This window comes from Staurois parvus, unplaced genomic scaffold, assembly GCF_062004578.1.
Source record: "Staurois parvus isolate SC_StPar_1 unplaced genomic scaffold, SC_StPar_1.0 ptg000813l, whole genome shotgun sequence".
NCBI lineage: Eukaryota > Metazoa > Chordata > Amphibia > Anura > Ranidae > Staurois > Staurois parvus.
The window spans coordinates 4,022,306-4,043,836 of record NW_028318609.1 but is presented as its reverse complement, the minus strand read 5'-3'; the positions used below and the strand labels follow the sequence as shown (position 1 = coordinate 4,043,836).

The 21,531-nt window shown below is 41.5% G+C and overlaps 1 protein-coding gene across 2 annotated transcripts in view; it reads left to right on the top strand.

Moving 5' to 3' along the window:
* Positions 1 to 21,531, top strand: part of GRB2 (growth factor receptor bound protein 2) — a 101,011-nt gene that overhangs the window by 51,052 nt on the left and 28,428 nt on the right. For both annotated transcript variants that reach the window (XM_089654915.1, XM_089654914.1), the window contains exon 2: positions 10,523 to 10,774. In XM_089654915.1, the coding sequence (XP_089511041.1) occupies positions 10,697 to 10,774 (78 nt within the window). In that variant the 5' untranslated portion in view covers positions 10,523 to 10,696. The remainder of the gene's footprint in view (positions 1 to 10,522; positions 10,775 to 21,531) is intronic.

The following is a 21,531-nucleotide window of genomic DNA, read 5'->3' as shown; positions in this document are numbered from 1 at the left end:
TTGATAAACACTTGTACTAATAGTGTGTGACATAGTAACATCTAGTGCAGCCTTTCTCACCCTTTTCAACACAAAGGAACCCTTGAAAAAAACTTTCTGGTCTCTGGGAACCCCTGCTAAAAATTACTATATCTACAACTCATGATACATAATTGTGAAGGTCAGTGGGAAGAATGCTCCTTACACTTGTAGTCATTAGGAAGAATTACCCTCTTATAGATCGCTAAAAAGATTAAGTTTGTCAGTGGGAACTTATCTGAGAGGCAGAAATTGCTCAAGGAATCCCTGGCAGCCTCTGGAGGAACCCTGGTTGAGAAACCCTGATCTAGTGCTAGGTGTTTGCAGCTTCCTTGGAGTGTTTCCTTGACTTGCTTTCTCCAAAATATAAAATAAATTGAACATCTGAGTGTAACTTCCTCCAATGTCCATGGCAGACATACAGACCTGGAACCTCCAACACAGAGATTTTGCCAGGAGAGACCTGGGAAATAAAAGAAACTGTTTAACAGTCATGTATTTATGAAAACTGTGAGGACCGACCCTTTAAAATTGTAGTTACAATATTTGTGACTGTAGGCAACAGGAGTCTGCTTTCTAATTGTTTTTTTGCCTTCCCATAGAATGGTTATTTTTCGATCAGCCAGCTTATCAAATTGATTTCCCCATCCACACAAGCAAAGTGGGTGGAAGAGCCCTCCCCAGTGTGCTATTGTATTGTGACAGTGGGACCCCTCTCCAGCTTCAACCACTGATTGGATGAAAAATTTTCAACATTCCTGGTCAACAGAAGTTGATCGCTAGATAGACTTCTGTTGAGCGGGAACGGCCATAGATAGTTTTAAATTTTGATCCGACTATGACCAGCTATAAAGTGACACTAAACTCCAGTTTTAAAAAAATGATTCAAGTATTCATTCTTGACTCAAAAAGTCACTTATATTGCTCTCAGTCTCCTCCAAATCCCTTTTTTTTTTCTTCTGTTTTCTGACTTCCTCTTAGAAGTTGGCTACATTCATTCTCAATGATCCCACTACTGTGAGAACATAGCCACCCCTTCTTGTTTTGCTTCTGAGATGGACTATGAACTGTGGGATTTGTAGTGTGCCTAGAGCAGTGTACATACAGTGGATTTAAAAAGTATACACACCCCTGTTAAAATGTCTACAAATGAGACAAAGATAAATCATTTCAGAACTTTTTCCACCTTTAATGTAACGTATAAACTGTACAACTCAGTTGAACAACAAACTGAAATCTTTTAGGTGGAGGGAAGTAAAAATAAAAAACTAAAATAATATGGTTGCATAAGTGTTTACACCCTTAAACTAATACTGTGTTGAAGCACCTTTTGATTTTATTACAGCACTCAGTCTTTTTGGATATGATTCTATCAGCATGGAACATCTTGATTTGGCAATATTTGCCCACTCTTCCTTGTAAAAACACTCCAAATCTGTCAGATTGTGAGGGCATCTCCTGTGTACAGCCCTGTTCAGATCACCCCACAGATTTTCGATCGGATTTAGGTCTGGGCAATGCCTGGGCCATTCCAAAACTTTTTCTTCTGGTGAAGCCATTCCTTTGCTGAATCGGATGTATGCTTTGGGACGTTGTCATGCTGAAAGATGAAGTTCCTCTTCATGTTCAGCTTTTTCAGCAGAAGCCTGAAGGTTTTGTGCCAATATTGACTGGTATTTGGAACTGTTCATAATTCCTTCTACCTTGACTAAGATCCCAGTTCCAGCTGAAGAAAAACAGCCCCAAAGCATGATCCTGCCACCACCATCCTTCACTGTGGGTATGGTGTTCTTTTGGTGATGTGAAGTGTTGTTTTTTTGCCAAACGTATCTTTTCAAATTATGGCCAAAAAGTTCAACCTTGGTTTCATCAGACCATAACACATTTTCCCACATGCTTTTGGGAGACTTCAGATGTGTTCTTGCAAAATTTAGCCGGGCTTGGATGTTTTTCTTCGTAAGAAAAGGCTTCCATCTTTCCACTCTACCTCTATAGCCCAGACATACGAAGAACACGGGAGATTGTTGTCACATGTACCACACAGCCAGTATTTGCCAGATATTCCTGCAGCTCCTTTAATGTTGCTGTAGGCCTCTTGGCAGCCTCCCAGACCAGTTTTCTTTTCGTCTTTTCATCAATTTTGGAGGGATGTCCAGATCTTGGTAATGTCACTGTTGCACCATATTTTCTCCACTTGATGACTGTCTTCACTGTGTTCCATGGTATATCTAATGCCTTGAAAATTCTTTTGTACCTGTCTCCTGGCTGATAGCTTTTAATAATGAGATCGCTCTGATGCTTTGGAAGCTCTCTGCGGAGCATGGCTTTTGCTGTAGAATGTGACTAAGAAAATGTCAGGAAAGACCCACTAGAACAGCTGAATTTTGGGGTTAATCAGCGGCACTTTAAATGTCAGGTGTGTACTGACTCCTATTTAACATGATTTTGAATGTGATTGCTTAATTTTGAACACAGCTACATCCCCAGTTTTATAAGAGGATGTGCACACTTATGCAACCACATTATTGTAGTTTTTTCTGATTACTCCCCCCCCCCCCCCCCCCCTTAATGGTTTCAGTTTGTTTTTCAATTGAGTTGTACAGTTTATAGGTCACATTAAAGGTATTTATCTTTGTCTCATTTTTTTACATCACAGAAACCTGACATTTTAACGGGTGTGTAGACTTTTTATATCCACTGTAACTGCAACTAACAAGCTCATTCCAGACAAACTGAAGCAAATGGGAAAAGGAGAGGTTTGGGAGCTCACAGAGGACAGGTAGAAAAACAGCAAAAAAAATTTTAATGAAAAAATAAATTACAGGGCCATTGAGTTGAGGAAGTTATGGATGTTTGTGGATTTTTTTTGGAAAATAATGATATTGTTTAGTGTCAATTTTTGAGATACAAAACAGCACATCTCTAGAATTGGCATAATTTCTGCTACAGATTTTTGTGCTGAGATAAGGCTTTCGCCTGCATTTCACAAGTCTGAGGAGGGTTAGTGTGACTGTCTGATTTCCTGTGTGTTGCAAGTTTATGTGTGTGTCACAGGTTTGTGTGCTTGTTGTGGTTTTATTGTGTGTGTGTGTGTATGTATATATATATATATATATGTGTGTGTGTGTGTGTGTGTGTGTGTGTGTGTGTGTGTGTGTGTGTGTGTATGTATATATATATATATATATGTGTGTGTGTGTGTGTGTGTGTATGTATATATATATATATATATGTGTGTGTGTGTGTGTGTGTGTGTGTGTATGTATATATATATATATATGTGTGTATGTGTGTATGTATATATATATATATATATATATATGTGTGTGTGTATATGTATATATATATATATATGTATATATATATATATATCTCGAACCCCCTGTATTGTATTGTTACTGTCTTGTCTCATGTTCTGTCCCCCTTGCTACTGTACAGCGCTGAGCATACCCTTTGGCGCTATATAAATACTGTAAAATAATAATATATATATATTCTATGCTGTAGTTTGCCTGCTGCAAAAGCATGCTAATAAGGTAATGTGCGAATCAAGTTGTCATGTTAGCAAGTGCTGTAACCATGGGAATATAATGGGGAAGGGGGAGAGCTTTTCTTCGTTTGGCCACATACCTGTTTCATATTACTAAAGATTTGATCAGTTAGGAAGATATTTTCCAGTAACTACGCAGGGTGAAGCCTTACCTGATTGTGTATAAATGTAATATTTCAAGTGGGCCCTATCTAAAAGGTCACTTCTCTTTTTCCCCAAAAACTGCCTATGCAGATAAGGGTCGTCTGTAGATAAAAACAATCCGTGCAGCTTTGACTGAAGTTGAATATTGCTCTTGCTATAGGTGTAGGCCTTTTACATACCCCCTGAAGCCTGACTGGAATACTCCCAGGATGTTGCTAAGTGAGGCCTAATCATTGCTCACCTTCATCATCACAGGAGCGATCTCAAATGCGGAGCTCAGAGCTCACTCCTGTGATGTTGTGGGTGAACAGTAACATCTGGGCCTCTCTTAGCACCATCCTGGGAGTATTCCAGTCAGGTCACATGAGGTATGTCAATGGTTTGCACCTTTAGCAAGAGCATTATCCTATTTTAGTCAGAGCTGCACAATTTTTATCTTATCCACACTTCCCGTTTCTGCGAAACCGGAAGTGAGATCACTAGGCTCAGCCCAGTGCGTTTCGAAGTCACGTGACTAGCATGGACTAGTTGCAGCATGAAGGATAACATTTAACTACAAGTGCATTTGACCTGTGCTATTATGTAGGCCTAATTGTAAGGTGAGCAGGGAGAGTATCCACAGGGGAATCATTTTTGTTTGAAGCAGATGCCAGGTATCTATAAAGCACTGTATTTGGACATTTCATTTGGGACTGGATCACTATCTTTCACAGATCATGGTTGTGGACTTATGTTTATTGTTTTTTATGGGCTTGTATGCTCTTTGAGGAGTTAGCGCACCACATCTATTATTTTTTCTTTTGAGTGATCGTACACTTGGTGAGTGGTTGCAGCAATCTCCATTTTTGATCGGTTCACGTAGTAGTAATATTGTTTATTATTATATAGCAGCACACGAGTGTCACTTATTCTGTTTTAACACTGGAGTATTCCATTTTTCACTGACCACCAATGCTGGGGCATTCCTTCAGCCACATACTACCAATGATGTGGAATTCCTTCTTTCACAGACCACCAATGCTGGGACACTCCTCTATCCACATACTACCAATGCTGGTGCATTCCTTCTTCCACTGACCACCCATGCAGGGACATCCATTGATTACCAATGTTAGGGCATTCCTCTCTCCACTGTTCACTAATGCTGAGGCATTCCTCTATCCACTGATCACCAACACTGAGGTATTTCTCTATCCACTGACTGCCAATGCTGGGGTATTCCTCTATCCACTGATCACCAACACTGAGGTATTCCTCTATCCACTGACAGCCAATCCTGGGGTATTACTCTATCCACTGACTGCCATTTCTAGCGCATTCCTTTATCCACTGACTGGCAATGCTGGCACATTCCTTTATCCACGGACTGCCAATGCTGGCACATTCCCCCTATGTCACTGAATGCCAGTGCTTGCACATTCCCCTATCCACTGACAGCCAATGCTGGCACATTTCTCCATCCACTGACAGCCAATGCTGGTGCATTCCTCAATCCACTGACAGCCAATGCTTGAGGCATTCTTCTGTCCACTGACTGCCAGTGCTTGAGAGATTCTTCTGTCCACTGACTGCCAATCCTTGGGGCATTCCTCTATCTACTGACTGAAAATGCTGGAACATTACTTTATTCACTTACTGCAAATGCTGGGGTATTACTCTAACTACTGACTTCCAATGCTGACACATTCGTCTATTCGCTGAAAGCTAATGCTGGTGCATTTATCTATTCACTGACAGCCAGTGCTGGTGCATTCCTCCATCCACTGACAGCCAGTGCTGGTGCATTCCTCCATCCACTGACAGCCAGTGCTGGTGCATTCCTCCATCCACTGACAGCCAGTGCTGGTGCATTCCTCCATCCACTGACAGCCAGTGCTGGTGCATTCCTCCGTCCACTGACAGCCAGTGCTGATGCATTCCTCCGTCCACTGACAGCCAGTGCTGGTGCATTTTCCGTCCACTGACAGCCAGTGCTGGTGCATTCCTCCGTCCACTAACAGCCAGTGCTGGTGCATTCCTCCGTCCACTGACAGCCAGTGCTGGTGCATTCCTCCGTCCACTGACAGCCAGTGCTGGTGCATTCCTCCGTCCACTGACAGCCAGTGCTGGTGCATTCCTCCGTCCACTGACAGCCAGTGCTGGTGCATTCCTCCGTCCACTGACAGCCAGTGCTGGTGCATTCCTCCGTCCACTGACAGCCAGTGCTGGTGCATTCCTCCGTCCACTGACAGCCAATGTTGGCTCATTCCCCCGTCCACTGACAGCCAGTGCTGGCGCATTCTTCCGTCCACTGACAGCCAATGTTGGCTCATTCCTCCGTCCACTGACAGCCAATGTTGGCTCATTTCCCTATCCACTGAAAGCCAGTGCTGGCGCATTCCTCCGTCCACTGATAGCCAGTGCTGGTGCATTCCTCCGTCCACTGGCAGCCAGTGCTGGAGCATTCCTCCGTCCACTGGCAGCCAATGTTGGCTCATTCCCCTATCCACTGAAAGCCAATGCTGGCGCATTCCTCCTTCCACTAACAGCCAGTGCTGAGCTATCCACTGACCTCGTAGGCCGGAGCAGATTATAAACCGCAGTTTTGTGATTCGCCTGTTAGTTTTCAGACATGAGTTCATTTTAGACATAACACGGTGTTCAGATTTGAGAGTACTTTTCTGATAGGTCTTATAGGGCCAAGGTATGCTGTTCCATTTGCAGTATTTTAGAAGAGTTTTTTATAGTGCTTTATATATATTTTTTCATCCTAAATGCTTAAAACCTTCATGTTATTTCGTAATTTCTGTGTACAATTGGCCCTGTTCTGTGCATTACTTTTTTTTTTTTTTTTTTTTACCACGGAGTCTGAGCAAGCCTGATAACTTCTCTCCTTTTCAGCAGTAGTGTTATCTTGAACTGCAAGTCTTTCTTTCCATCATGTAGTGTGATATATACATGCAGCTAATTCGCTGCAAACCCAGTTCTGTTGTAATGGAAGTCAAACAAACGCTCACTGATCCAATTATGCTGTGCAGAAACCATTGCATTTTATTTTTTTTTTTTAGCATTTTCTGTTTGCCCATTAAAGGCCAACTGTTGCCCCCCTGTGTGATGACAATAGCTTGAAGAAAAAAAAATATAGCAATTGAAAAAAGAGTACCCCAAATATATGCACATAAGAACATAAATGCATGTAGCAGGTACACCTATGTATAAAAATGGTAATTGCACATCACTATGAACATTGGAGTGAGAGCAATAATTCTGTATCAGCTATTCACAGTTAACTTTAAATGGAAAACCTGATAAGACTTTTAGTCCTCATGCACACTGGATGTTTTTACAGCGCCTGTTTTTGGCTTTTGACATTTTTTTCTACAGCCAGTAAACCCACCAGCATGTTATCCTATGTGTCCATGCACACAGACTGTAATCAACTTTTTTTGACCGGGGCGTTTATTGGCTGGAAAAAACCCCCAGGACAAGTGGGTTTCTAGAGGAGTTTTTTTTTAGCTGTAATGCTGAAAAACACGTTAAATCGCGGCAAACTGGTGTTTTTGGACTTTTTTGACCAAAAAAAAACCCCGCTAAAAATCGCAAACTCAAAACAAGCGGCTAAACACTAATGCAAAAACACGGCAAACCGCTGAAAAGCTCACGTTTTTAACGTGACTTTACACAGCTATGGTTACCAGTGTTATTATGTGCATGGAGCCTTAAAAGAATTGCTTATGGACTATTTTGGGTGCCATAGTTTGTCTCACAGGCATTTGTGCAGTTTTGGTACTTGACACCTTGGATTTCTGTTTACTCATCTCAACCTCATTTTTTTTATATCTTAACTAAATCTGAGTGATTTATTCTTGTGATATAAAAAAAATGCAACTACCACCATTTTATACTAAAGGGTATTTGCTTTTAAAAAATATCACGTTTGGGGGTTTTAATTAATCTTTTTTCTGTGAGCAAAACCAGTACGTAGACAAGTGGTTAACCACTTCCCTTCTGGCCCATGTACATAAACGGCCGGATGGGAGCGCTGCCGGACTGGGTGGATGTTTCTAAACGTCCCCCCACATCCATTGTCTGTGTGCGCTCCCTGGGAGCGAGCGGCACTGCGATCGGTGACCGATCAGTGTATGGGACCTCTGTGTGAGGTCCTGATCATGTGATCACTGATTGGCCAGTTAGTGATCACATGAATAGTAGTAAACAAGATGTCACTTCCTGACATCATTGCTTACTACTTGTGAAATCTGTGAATGATCACAGAGGTCACATGGTACAAGGCTATTCACAACAGCCTTGTACCATGTGACAAGCTGTGACCAATCACAGCTCTCACAGTATTTCTCAATGGCTGCAAGAATGCAGCCAGAGAGCAGGAGAAATTATTATTATAAATATACAGTATTTATATAGCGCCAAAAGGTTTGCTCAGCGCTGTACATTATAGTGGGGGACAGAACATGAGACAATACAGTAACAAAACAATACACGAGGGGTTCGAGGGCCCTGCTCTTTCGAGCTTACAATCTAGGATTGCTTTTACAGGTTTTATGTGTGTAAAAGCAACCAGTGTAAAAAAAGAAAAAATCTTCATCACCCCCCGCAAGTAGTACAGTGTCACTTTGGTGACACTGTACTGTTAGGGTGACAGTATGTAAAAATAAACAAATAATATAAAAAAAAATAAAAATGTAAAAAAAAGTTTTTAAAAATTATAATTTTTGGTTATAAACTAATTTGGGTTATTTTATTTTTTTTACTAAAAAGATAGATGAATACATTTTGGCCAAGATTTATGAAGAAAGATTATTTGCTAAATTTTATAAGAAAAACACTTTTTTTCACAATTTTTGGACTTTTTAATTTGTATAGCAAAAAAATAAAAGTCTCAGTGGTGAATACATATCACCAAAATAAAGTTTTATCTGTCTAAAAAAAATGCTAAACAATTAATATGGGTACAGTGTTGCATGACCGTGCAATTGTCATTCAAAGTATGATAGCACTGAAAGCTGAAAATTGGCCTGGATTGGAAGGGGGTAAAAGTGTCTGGACTTGAAGTGGTTAAAAAAGTTTGGAAATTGGAAAAAGTAAACAATCATACTTGCCTAGATGGATGCAGCATCGGTCCAATACTGCATCTGTTCCCCAAATCAGAGCATCTACATATGTAGGACACTCAACATTAGAGGTGATTTTATTCCTCCAAAGCAATCACACCTTTGTACCTAGGTACCGACTAATATTCCAGTGGTTCTCTTCTCCCTTGGGTTCTGTCCCTTATTCCAGATCCCAGTGCTGATGGTGATAGGCAAACAAGGATGCTGTGCAGGCACTGGATGTCAATCTCATCAGCCAATGCATTACATTATTGGTTGTGAGGATGCCAATGGCGGCTGGAAGGTTATAATGGTACACAATGAAAACCCATGGCTTTGTGGCTTGATCCACCCACTGGCTGAGGGAGAGGGAGGTAAAAATATCAGCACATTAAACATTTGCTTTAGTATCTTATATATATATATATATATATATATTGTATTAACCATTATGTTGCAGGAACCTTGCCCAGTGAATAAAGAGAGTAAGAAGAACTTCAGCCTTTCTTAGTTTTCCAAGAAAGGATGAGGAAGTACTTAAGCTGCTCTTCCAGAGACCTATTTTTTTAGTTATGTTTTCATCCTTAGCTAGGAGACACCCTGATAGTACACTAATTGCCAGATCAGGTTGAGACTATGACAATAAAGGCATTCCTTTGGTAAAAAGTGCAGATACCTGACCTAAGGCTAGGTTCACACTTATGCTTTTTCAGATTTGCAGAAACACACTGAAGTCCATTAAACATGATTTCCTATGGGTCACGTTCACATCTGTGTTTGCTACTGGTGCAGTTTTTTTTTAAACTGTCAGGGATTGTTTTACTTGCAGAAGATTGCGTTTTTGGTTCCATAGACTTCAATGGAACTGCAAAAAAAAAAAAAACATAAAAAATACATGTACATGAAGTCCATTAAACATGATTTCCTATGGGTCATGTTCACATCTGTGTTTGCTACTGGTGCAGTTTTTTTTAAACTGTCAGGGATTGTTTTACTTGCAGAAGATTGCGTTTTTGGTTCCATATACTTCAATGGAACTGCAAAAAAAAAAAAAAACATAAAAAATACATGTACATGAAGTCCATTAAACATGATTTCCTATGGGTCATGTTCACATCTGTGTTTGCTACTGGTGCAGTTTTTTTTTAAACTGTCAGGGATTGTTTTACTTGCAGAAGATTGCGTTTTTGGTTCCATAGACTTCAATGGAACTGCAAAAAAAAAAAACAACATAAAAAACACATGTACATGCGTTTCCTTCATGAAAACAAATACCTCCCCCTAGCAACATTACCACATCCCAAAAGTGCATGAAAAGCGAATTAAAAACACTTCAAACATTTGTGTGGAAAAAAGCAAACCGCACCACGAAATCCACCGGAATAACACACCAACTGCAACCTGCATAGGTATGAACCTAGCCTAAAGGTGCCCTAACATACCTAGAACAGCCTGTTGTCCCGTTTTATAGTGATCTAACTCTTTTAGAGGCAGAGAAATAAAAGCTCAAATGCCTGAAAAAGCAGCTTTTTGTTTTCTATAGACTGCGAAAATCCTGATTGATCCTCCTATTTACTGTCCCTCCCTCCTTGTCTGTGTCTCTGCTGCAGCCTGAGATTGTGTAGACGAGCTGTTGACATCTACTGAACATGCTTTAGTTTCAGTTCTCTTCTAAGCTGTTGTGTTTGTAATTAAGGCATTCTTTCTTTCTTTCCTAAAGGCCGCAAGTGATTCCGCCGTCTTCCTACCTTTGGAGCATCAACCAGCCAAGTGTGTTGCGGCAGTCAAGACATTGGTTAACTGTGCTTCGTGACATTGAGGAGGTTGGGCAGCGGAGGGGTCCAGCCTTTCTGTTTTGAAGGCCCCCCCGCAGGTCAGCGACGCTGCGGTAACCATGGAAGCCATAGCTAAATATGACTTTAAAGCCACAGCTGATGATGAGCTAAGCTTCAAACGAGGGGACATACTAAAGGTGAGAAGGAGCAGCAATCAAATAATTGATTGTGAAAAGTGACTGCCGTGTCTGCTTTATCATCTAAACCATTCTGTTTTCATTTTGTGTATAGTAATGCTTGCATTACAGTGTGATGTTTCTACATGCAACAATTGGTCACCTGAAGAATGTGTTGCTGGTTACACCTCTCTATTCCTGTTTCCTTTATCTACTCTTATGGTTCACAGCTAAAAGCCTTTTGCAGAATTTCACTAACCACATCCACTGCAACTTCCTGGATAAGGTCATTCTATGCATCTGCTGCTTCATTTGTATCCATAGTAAAACCTGTTCAGCATTTCTCTTAATTCTGTTCCATGTTAACCATCTGTACATGATTGGTTTATAAATCAGTGATTACAGTCCATTAAAGTAGAAAACTACTTGTTCAGATTGGTGTATATACTGGTTCTCTGCAGTAATTTGCCATAAAATATGATCTACATCACAGTAGACCAGTGTTTCTTAACCTTTTTTCAGTCACGGCACCCTTTACAATTATGCACAATCCTAAGGCACCCCATTATAAAATGTAAAAAACTAAACTAATAGTTTTACATAATGCAGCATCCACACACATAAGACACCCATTGTTAGATGTAGTGTTTTTTCTCCACACCTGGCTTGTATACAATTTCTGGGCAATGTTTAGGCATTTTGCCAGGGTGCCCGTGCACCCTGGTTTAAAAAAGGCAGCAATAAGCAAAAAAAACAAAGTGCTCTAGTCTAATTTTTTCAAAATATAAATGCGAACAGTTACAAATACTGTAGCTGCTGACTGTTGATCCTATGTATTCCGGGCTCTACTTTCCCATGTGTGGGCCTGGGACCAGCATAGGGGGGTGCTGCTGGGTAGAGGGGAGGGAGGAGAGCGGACACACGTCTGTTCACCTCCCCCCCCTATTGTTCCTGACTTGAAAGTGACGTATGACATTACTTCCGGTCCCCGCTGACAGTTCTCCTGGCCAGCATGGCCGGTAAAGATTGTACTGTAGTGTGATCTGTATGAATTACATTAAGGGGAGTACAGAGGAGACATCCAGGGTCTTTTAGACTATGGATATCTGATTAACCGCTTCCCTGCTACAGGGCTGCGCAAAATCACACACACATACATATATATACGATTATGTATTTCCGGGTATGGCGCACCACCCTACCTGCGCCGCCATTGGTGGCTACAGATATCGATCACTGGGTCCCGGCTGGAGATTCTTTGCCGGCGATCACCAAGAAACAATGACAGAGAAGAGACCTGTGTGTAAACAACACAGGTCTCCTGCCAGCAATAACATGCTGCTGTGTATATCTCTGTGCTTTTTATTGGCACTGATCACTGTATTGGTGTCACTAGGGATGCCAGTGGCAGTTAGTTCCCGCACAGTGGCAGAATGCCTGCCGCAGTCCCGCTATAAGTCACTGATTGCTGCCATTACTAGTATAAAAAAATAATAAAAATGCCAGTATATATACCACCATATAACTTTCATGTAAATTAATTTACACATATTAGGATTGCTTTTAGCAAAGACAGGTAGCAGAATACTTTTTGGCCTAAAATTATGAAGAAATTTTGTTTTATAGCAAAAAGTAAAAAATATTTTGTTTTGTGTTTGGTTTTTTTTTTTGTTTAGTTTTAGGAATTGTCAGTCTTTTTTGTTTATAGCGCAAAAAATAAAAAATACATCGGGGGCGCTTATGCATGAAAACCTCAATTGCGTTACATTCGGCGCTCGCCAGCATGAGAGCAATAATTTTAGCACCAGACCACCTCCCTAACGATTAACCGATGACCTAAAAAATGACCTAAAAAATGACCTGGTCTGGAGAGCAAGTGGTTAAAAAGATTTTTCTCTGCTGTTACCTGGTTCTAACAAGTGAACTCATTCAGATGGTCGCTAAGTTATGTGACCATTAGTGAATTCCGAATTGTGTGCATTTGTTGACTGAGTGCTTTAGTGAATCACTTCTCTGTCTAAAAGTAGTCGGTCATGCAAGGAACTGCGACCATTTGCCAACAAGGTGCTTTAGTACGTCAACCCTACAGTGTCCTCATTTATTAATAATACTTTTGAATGACTCAAATGAATTTTCTGGTATAAGGCTAAATTCATTTCCAGCGCTTTAAAAAAAAAAAAAAAAAGTGCAGCAATACTCCTGTCCCCCTTCTTGTCTCAGTGCTTCCCCTCCGGTCACACAACCCCCCCCCCCCGTCTCTCTGGCTGCCTCCTCTCACTCTGCCCCCCACCTGTCAAACTGCTCCCCACCTGTCACTCTGCCCCCTCCTGTCACGTTGCCCCCCACAATCTGTCACTCTGCGCACCGCCCCTCACACTGCCACCCCTTTCCTGTCACTCTCCCCCCCCCCCACATTATGATGGGGGATATGTAATTGTAATGGAGGAAATACTCTGGGGTAATTTTGATGGGGGAAGGGAGGCTTTTCGGGATATTGTTGATAGATGTTTTGAAGTGCTCCTAAAGACCTTATTTGCTCTTGCAGACCCATCCTTGCAGCCAGCAGCATGTCTGCCAGACAAATGAACTGGACGGGATCAAATAGAGACCAGGAATCTTTCTTTAAGATGATCAACACAGCTGATGCCCTCGGACCTATTGTTTTGTGTTGTGACACTCTAGAGAATGTAATTTGCCCAGTTTTAAGAATGTCCCTTATCTCTATCAGGGGTGTGGACATTTTAAAAAAAAAAACTACTTGTCCAAAAGACTAAATCTGGGGCCCAATCTATTTGTCCCTCATGACAATCTACTTGTTTTGGAGAAAAATTAAAATAATTTTATAGAAAACCGTATTTAATTAAGGTTTTAACATTGCACTGTTTATCTCCTACTCACCTCCCTGCCAGTCTCCAGCACTGCACCCAGGGCATGGCAAGGAGGGGAGAGACCTTGCAGTGTGACGAGCACCGATTGGGTGCTCCTCAAGAAAAGGGAGTGTTGGGCTGTATTGACGCTCAGCAGAAGCGCATCTGCTGTGTGCGTAAATGAGGCCCCAATGAGAAAAAAAAAATTATTCCTTCAGGTTACCCTCGCACACGGAAGCACTTGGGTGCTCAGTACAAGCGCCTGCTGAGCAGCCAATTCAGTCTTTGATGTCCACTCCGGTGACCACTTAGTCACTGAGAGTAAAGCAAAAATGAATGCCTTAGCACAATTTTGAAACTTTGACATGTGTTAGTAAAACTGTACATATCACAGCTACTTTGTTTATCCCGGTGGATAATACCTTGTTTTTTTCAGGTCTTCTTTTGGTGGTAAATGGTAACGGATATCTCCTGATTTTTTATTTTTTTTTTTTATCATTAAAGAAAAACTGGTCCAAAAAAGTAAAAAATAAAATAATTTTTTTAAATTTAGCAGTATATTTCTTGCTATTACCATAATTTACCACCAAAGAACAACCCAAAATAAATTATCCGGCTGCTGACGATTGTAGTGATACCACATACACTCACCGGCTACTTTATTAGGTGGTGTCAAGAAAATATCCTCCACACCATTACACCACCAGCCTGAACCATTGATGCAAGGCAGGATGTATTCATTCTTTCATGTTGTTTATACCAAATCTTGACCCTATTATCTGAATGTCCCAGCATCAAGTCTGCCCATTCTCCTCTGATCTCTGACATCACCAAGGCATTTTAGTCCACACAACTGCCGCTCACTGGATATTTTCTCTTTTTTTGGACCATTCTCTGTAAACCCTAGAGTTGGTTATGTGTGAAAAACCTAGTAGATCAGCAGTTTTTTAAATACTCAGACCAGCCCGTCTGGCACCAACCACCATGCTATGTTCAAAGTCACTTAAAGGATAAGTTCACCTTTTAGTAAAACAATAGTAAATGCACATTTTTTTGTAGGTAAAGAAATGTGCGTCTGTTATTTTTGTCTGTAGGAGCCTGTAAAGCATTGCACCAGTGATCAGTAGATCGCTGGTGTCATGCAGGTCTCCTGCAGATCTGTCAGTATATCTGCTTGCCTGTATGGGATGTGGGCAGCGGGGGCCATTCTGATCATTACATGTTACACCCTGAATCTGGGTGTAACATGTTACAAAAGGTGAACTTATCCCTTAAATCCCCTTCTGATGCTTCCCCATTCTGATGCTTGGTTTGAAATTCAGCAATTTTTGTTATTAATTTTTTATCCTCCCTAAAACACACTGACACTACCAATTTAAAAAATGTTTTTTATTTTTAAATCTACTCATACTGACCATGACCTATGACCTTTTACCCTAACATTAACCTTGAAAAACCTTGATCTAGTTATTTTTGTTATAAATTATAAAGTCTTTTTCCTTTCCCAAATTATATTAATACATTAAAAAAGTAATCATAAATAAAATAAAGAATAATAAATAAATAAAATAAAATATAAATAAATATCCTCCTTATCTAAATGTCCACAAGTGCAATTCCAAAAAACTATATTCCTCTTTTTTCTTCCAAGAAAATATCTCTCTTATTTTCAATCTTCAAGTCATGTCCAAATATTCATATACCTCAAAAACAAAAAAAACTCAAAATAGTGTAATATCCTTATATCAAAAGGAAAAACGTGCCATATATAGTGAGTCACATCAAACACTAAAATTGTGCATGTGAAAAAAATAAAATATAAGTATATATCTATATATATGTGCTTAAACATATACACCCATATATATATATAAAATATATAAACAAATCCAAGTGTGAAAAACACTTATCTGTGAGCACTGCAACCAGCAATAGTGATCCACTCAAGTGACCAGTGCTATCATACTCTGTGACAATTTAGTGTTGTTATTTAACCCACTGAACAGAACAAACAGCACTCCAACTCGTGTAGTAGTGGATAATTACCCCAATAATATTTCAAACAAACTTTGTAAAGCACATAAGAGATGGCATCAAACTCCCGGGTCCAGATCAGTCCTGGTATTCCTCCTCCACTCTCCGCAATGATGTTTCAAACAGACTTGTCAAACATATAAGAGATGGCATCAGGCTCCCGGGTCCAGATCAATCCTGGAATTCCTCCTCCATTCTCCTCATAAATGAATTGGCAATTCGTCAAGTATGTCAATATGTCAAGTGACGATCACCGTCTCCATCCTACACCGGTGATGTGATTCCAGCTTCAGCGGGATTCTGCGGCCGCCGCTCCGAGATGCGGGTGTCCTGTGCCCCGGCTCTGGGAACGTTCCGCTCTGGGAGCTCAGGGTGGGGGTCGCGGTGTCCGGCTGTCAGGGGACCCAGCAGGGAGAAGCGGTCTGTCCGGCTCAGACAGCGGAGCGCTGGTGTTTCACGAGATACTTATCTCTCCTCCACACTGACTGCTGGTACCCGCCCACCTGGTGGGAGCGGGTACCTGTCAAAACCAGGTACCAACTCCCCTCCAAAAGGTGCCAAATATGGCAGTGGAAGGGGGAAAGAACTCCGCTTTAACACTTTTTCACCACAGGCCCAGGATTCCTGAGTCTACCAAGCCTGCCCAGAAGCTCTCCTCACAATGAAGGGATGCGAAAGAGTAGTGTTCTCAATGCATTTGTGTGTATGGAAATAAAAGCTATTAGAAGGATTTTGAGCTTTACTCACTTTTTTCAACACACTGCTATTATTTTGAACACAACTGTATAAATTTTTTTTTTTTTAGTCTTACAAAGCAAATATACCTTTATACACTGGTATTCCAGTTTTTTCTCTTCTCCCTCATGCACCTAATGTGATAGGGGCAGGGGCATACAAGAAGATCTTCAGATGCCTGTCATTTCAATTTTTGATGTCATCAGTCGTTTGGATGCTGGTGGCTGTCCTGCATGGTGCCCAAGGTTGTAATGCTGCATAATAAAGACCTACGTTATTGTGTAATAAAACAGGCAGGCCTAAAGTGGTTGTAAAGGCTGAAGGTTTTTTTTTTACTTTCATACATTCTATGCATGAAGGTAAAAATCCTTCTTTGTGCTGCTCCCCCCACAGCAACCCAATACTCACCCGAACCCCCTTGCGATCCTGCGATGTGCACGGGAACCTCGGCTGTCATAGGTCTCTCTCCTCATTGGCAGAGACCCAGCAGCCAGAGCCATGCACTCCTACTACTGTCAGTCACAACCAGCAAGCTAGAGAGCAGGGGCAGGGCTGACCCGTGTCTCTGTGTCTTGAACACATAGGGCAGGGCTCGGGAGCGAGCACGCACTAATGCCCTCATAGGAAGCTGCTTGCTATTGGGGGAACTGGTCAAAGGAAGGAGCCAGGAGCGCTGGTAGGGGTCCTAAGAAGAGGAGGATAGGGACTGCTCTGTGCAAAACCATTGCACAGAGCAGGTAAGTATAACATTTGTTAGTTAAAAATAAAAAAAGAACCTTTTATATAATTTTAGTCCATCCACTGGCTTGTTTTGGCCAATTTTTAGGCATTTTGCCAAGGCGCCCCCTAAAGAACCCAAAAGGCACCCAAGTTGAAAAAGGCTGGATTAAATGACAAAACATTTGACGTCCCTTCTGAGGCCTTCCTGATGAATCAGGCTATTTGTTGCATTTGAAGTGCCCAGAGTTATTCTCTCTCCACTGGAGTATTAGCATAATTTATACTAAAATAATGCTATACGTCTGGATTGCAGGAAAGCGAAACCGATATGACTTACAAATCATATAAAGACTAACTTATAGCTGGTCTGATCGGTGGTGGTTCAGGGTCAAGCTCTCAACAGTTTAACCTCTTTAGCTTTTATTTATGCCCTTTCTTCACAGTAAAACAACAACATACTGTACCTCTTTCACTATTAAATATCAAGACCTTGAGGTTTGGCTATTTAGCAAGGTTGTCATGCTTTGTATGTTCATGCTTGGACTGCTCTCCTATAGCTAGCCATCAGAGGTTTGTTTGATAGGTACACAGATAAATATACACAAGTATATCCGAAAATATGTGGGGAAAAACAATCCATTGTAATTTTGACAGTGCAATGATACTTCCTTCGGCACCATTTACATTTTAACGTAGTGTTTTTCAGCGCATATTTTACCGCAATTTGTTTCTGCGGTTTTAGCAGTTTTTTTTAGTTTGGTGCCGCCAAGTCCCTAACGACAACCTATGAGGGGTTCCTCACTGACAGCTGAATGTAGAAAAAAAAAACCTGCAATCACAAAATAATACAATAAATGGCGTGGGGTCCCCCCTCCACATCTACCAAGCCCTTTGGGTCTGGTTAGGATTTTGAGGGGAACCCCCACGCCATTTTTTTTTTATTCTGATGTCCCCCCATAATCCGTACCAGACTCTTCTCCGAGCATGCAGCCTGGCAGGTCAGGAAAGGGTTGCCCCCCCCCCCCTCCTGAAATCATGCCAGGTCACATGTCCTCAACATGGGGGGAGGGTGCTTGGGGGACAAGAGCCTCTTCCCCACAACCCTGGGCTGTGGTTGTGGGGGTCTGCGGGCGGGGGGCTTATTGGAATCTGCCCCCAGATCCCGCCCCCTCCCTCCAATGTAAATGAGTATGGGGTACATGGTACCGCTACCCATTCACAAAAAAAAATTGTAGTGTGAAAAAAGACAGGAGACAGTCTTTGACAAGTCCTTCCGCTGGCTTGACAGTTCTTAAGTATGTAAAGGACAGGGCCATCACATATGTGACCCTGCACCACCCCCCCCCCCAATCCCCTACCCAGCATGCCCTAATCGATGATGTCACACAGGTGATGCGGCTGATGTCACCAGTTTGCCTCGCCCCTTACATATTTAAGAACTGTCAAGCCAATGGAAGAGTCAGACGACGGAAGCTGAGCCTTTTTTTTTTTTTCTTTGGCGGCAGCGGGCATCGTGATTGACTTTGGATCTAATTCGGGGGACTTTTTTTTTTTTTATTTTCCTTCTTTTAATAAAGGACTTATCAAAGACTGTCTCCTGTCTTTTTTCACATTACAGTTTTTTTTTTTTTCGTGAATTGGTAGTGGTACCCTGTACCCCATACTCATTCACATGGGTGGAGGTGCAGGATCTGGGGGCCCCCTTGCCAATGGGGGCTTCCAGATTCCGATAAGCCCCCCGCCCGCAGACCCCCACAGCCCAGGGTTGTGGGGAAGAGGCCCTTGTCCCCATCAACATGGATTTTGGGGGGGGGGGGGCCCACGCCATTTTTTTAAAATTATTTTTTATTTGCCGCCAATTCTTTCTTTTACATTCAGCTGTCAGTGGGGAACCCTGCTGACAGCTGAAACATTAATGCATGGTTTTCACTACTAAGATACCGTATGACTTGGTAAAATAACTCATACAGTATTTTAGTAGCCTTTTTTTAATGAATTCAAACTTAATGTCCTAAGATACTGCTTAGTGAATTATGCCCAATATCATCTATTGCATCATTTGATGCTAGGTAAACTTGCCAAAAAATGTGCAAATCTGCCCAATTTGAGTTACTAAATTAGCTCCAAAACTTTTTTGAGCTTCACGCTTTCTGCTTCAGGCGATTTGGAGTGGAGATGTGAACCATCTCCATAGAGAAGTATTGATTTTCTTTTTTTTCCCCTGAGCGTTTTGAAGCTTCAAGCTTCATGCTACAAAACACTCAGGTGTGAATGCAGCCTTCCAGTTTAATTCCCTGTTCTGAAGAAATGGTTTGCGATATTGTGTTCTTCCTTACACTGACTTGTAGAGTGCTTGCCTTTATTATAATAATCTGAATAGTGTAATGAGAAACTAATGTAAAACGGCAGTGGCTCCATCCCTTTCAGCTTATTGCTTTGCATTAACGTACATTTATTTTAAATGGGCTTTAAGTGCATCTCCGTGCATATAAAGCTGAACCTACACTGGTTTTTCAGCTCTCAAAAATGCACAGGGAATGTAACACGTTTGCACTGTGATGCGCATGTATGTACATTGGAGTGCCATTTAAAATGAATGACAGTACACTGCAACTGGTGTTAACATACTCATGTGTTATGGAAAAGCATTGTAAAACATCATTAAAAAAAGTCATTTGAAATTTTCTGGTACAGTAATTTTTATTAAGAGTTGTAAAGATGACAAAACAGCTGGTCACCCACACAGGGGGTTCACATCAGATAAGCATATTGTAGAGATAAGAGTAAGATCTTTTACAACATAATGATTTGTAACATAAGGATATCATCTGGAAGACCTCGCAGGGAGAGCCATGGATCTGTGTGAATTGACTGGGTCTGGTGACTTAGGTGCATATGGTAGGATAGGGGTTTGGACAGGCAAAATCTATTGCCTGAGAGAAGAAGAAAGGAATTGAGAAAAAAAAGGGTGGGGGAGGGGTGAAGAAAGGAGAGGAAAGGGAGGGGGAGCAGGCAGGGTTCCCGCAGGCTCAGGTAGCGTTACTTATAAATAACCAAGGCTTGGCCAGATGCAGGGTGGGGAGAAGAGCATAGGACCACCAAGGTTCCCACCAGGGCTTTTTTTCAGCGGGAACGTGGGGGAACGCAGTTCCAGCACTGAATGTATGTAAAGACAAGGATGTGCCGGAGGGTCTGTTGATGCTGGCTGCTGGGGGATCTTTAGTTGCTGGAGGGGATCTATTTTTGCATTGGAGTCTATTGTTGCTGGTGGGGGATCTATTGTTGATAGGGCGGACTTATAGTGCTGGGGGATCATTTGTTTCTGGGAGGAATCTCTTGATTCTTACTATCATTATCAAATTCCATAACTGTTAAAATGTTATTTGGTTCTGAATGCTCTAAAAGGGATGGTACTGGGAGGTGGGTAGGGGGTGGAACCAAGGGATGGTGCTCAGAGGTGGGTAGGGGGCAGAGACTAGGGGGTTACTGAGAAGGCGGGAGTTCCTCCACTTGTTCTGTGGTAAAAAAAAAAGCCCTGGTTCCCACACTTTAAGAAACTTGGAGTGGGAGCCATGTAAAATACTGTCATTTTCTCATTAATCATCAGGGTGATCAAGTTGTTCTTCACTGCTGAAAACAAAGCAGAGGGTTTCTTCCAGGCTCAGTTTGCTAACTTCTGATGGTATGAAAATAAGCCCTGGTTTGATCAGTGTGAAAGGGCGCATTTGGCCTCTTTGCGAATGTATACATAAAACAGAGTATATGTAGAAGCCCAAAACCCCACTAGGTGTGGACAGGACCACCAAATATGGAGGACGTCTCCATATTGGCTGCAGCCCCTAAAACATCTATCGCTGTGTGATGGGTTCGTGCCTTCTGTTTGGGTGGGCCCAATACCAGTAATTTGATTTTTTAAATGTATGTATTATATTTTTTAATCACCTCACATCCAGGGCATTTTCAAAAATTTTTCACATAAAAAAATTTGCAAGCCCCCAAAACAATTATCAGTGTGCTGCTGTTTCACCTCCCCCAGCTCTTATGCAGCTGAGGACAGAGGGAATGTGATTACTTATAAGTCCTCATGCACACTGGACATTTTTACAGCAGCTGTTTTTGGCTTTTGAAAATTTTTTCTACAGCCAGCAAACTCCCCATAATGTTATCCTATGTGTCCATGCACACATAGACTGTAATCAGCGTTTTTTGGCTGGGAAAAAAAAAACAAAATTAGAGGGTTTCTAGAGGAGTTTTTAGCTGTAAAAACGCTCTAATGCTGAAAAATACGGTAAATAGTGGCAAACCAGCGTTTTTGGACCTCTAAAAAAAAAAGCAAACACGGCAAAACGTCACTGTACGCTAATATAAACCCGCTAAATACCGCTGAAAAATTCACATTTTTAACGTGACTTTACAACTAAC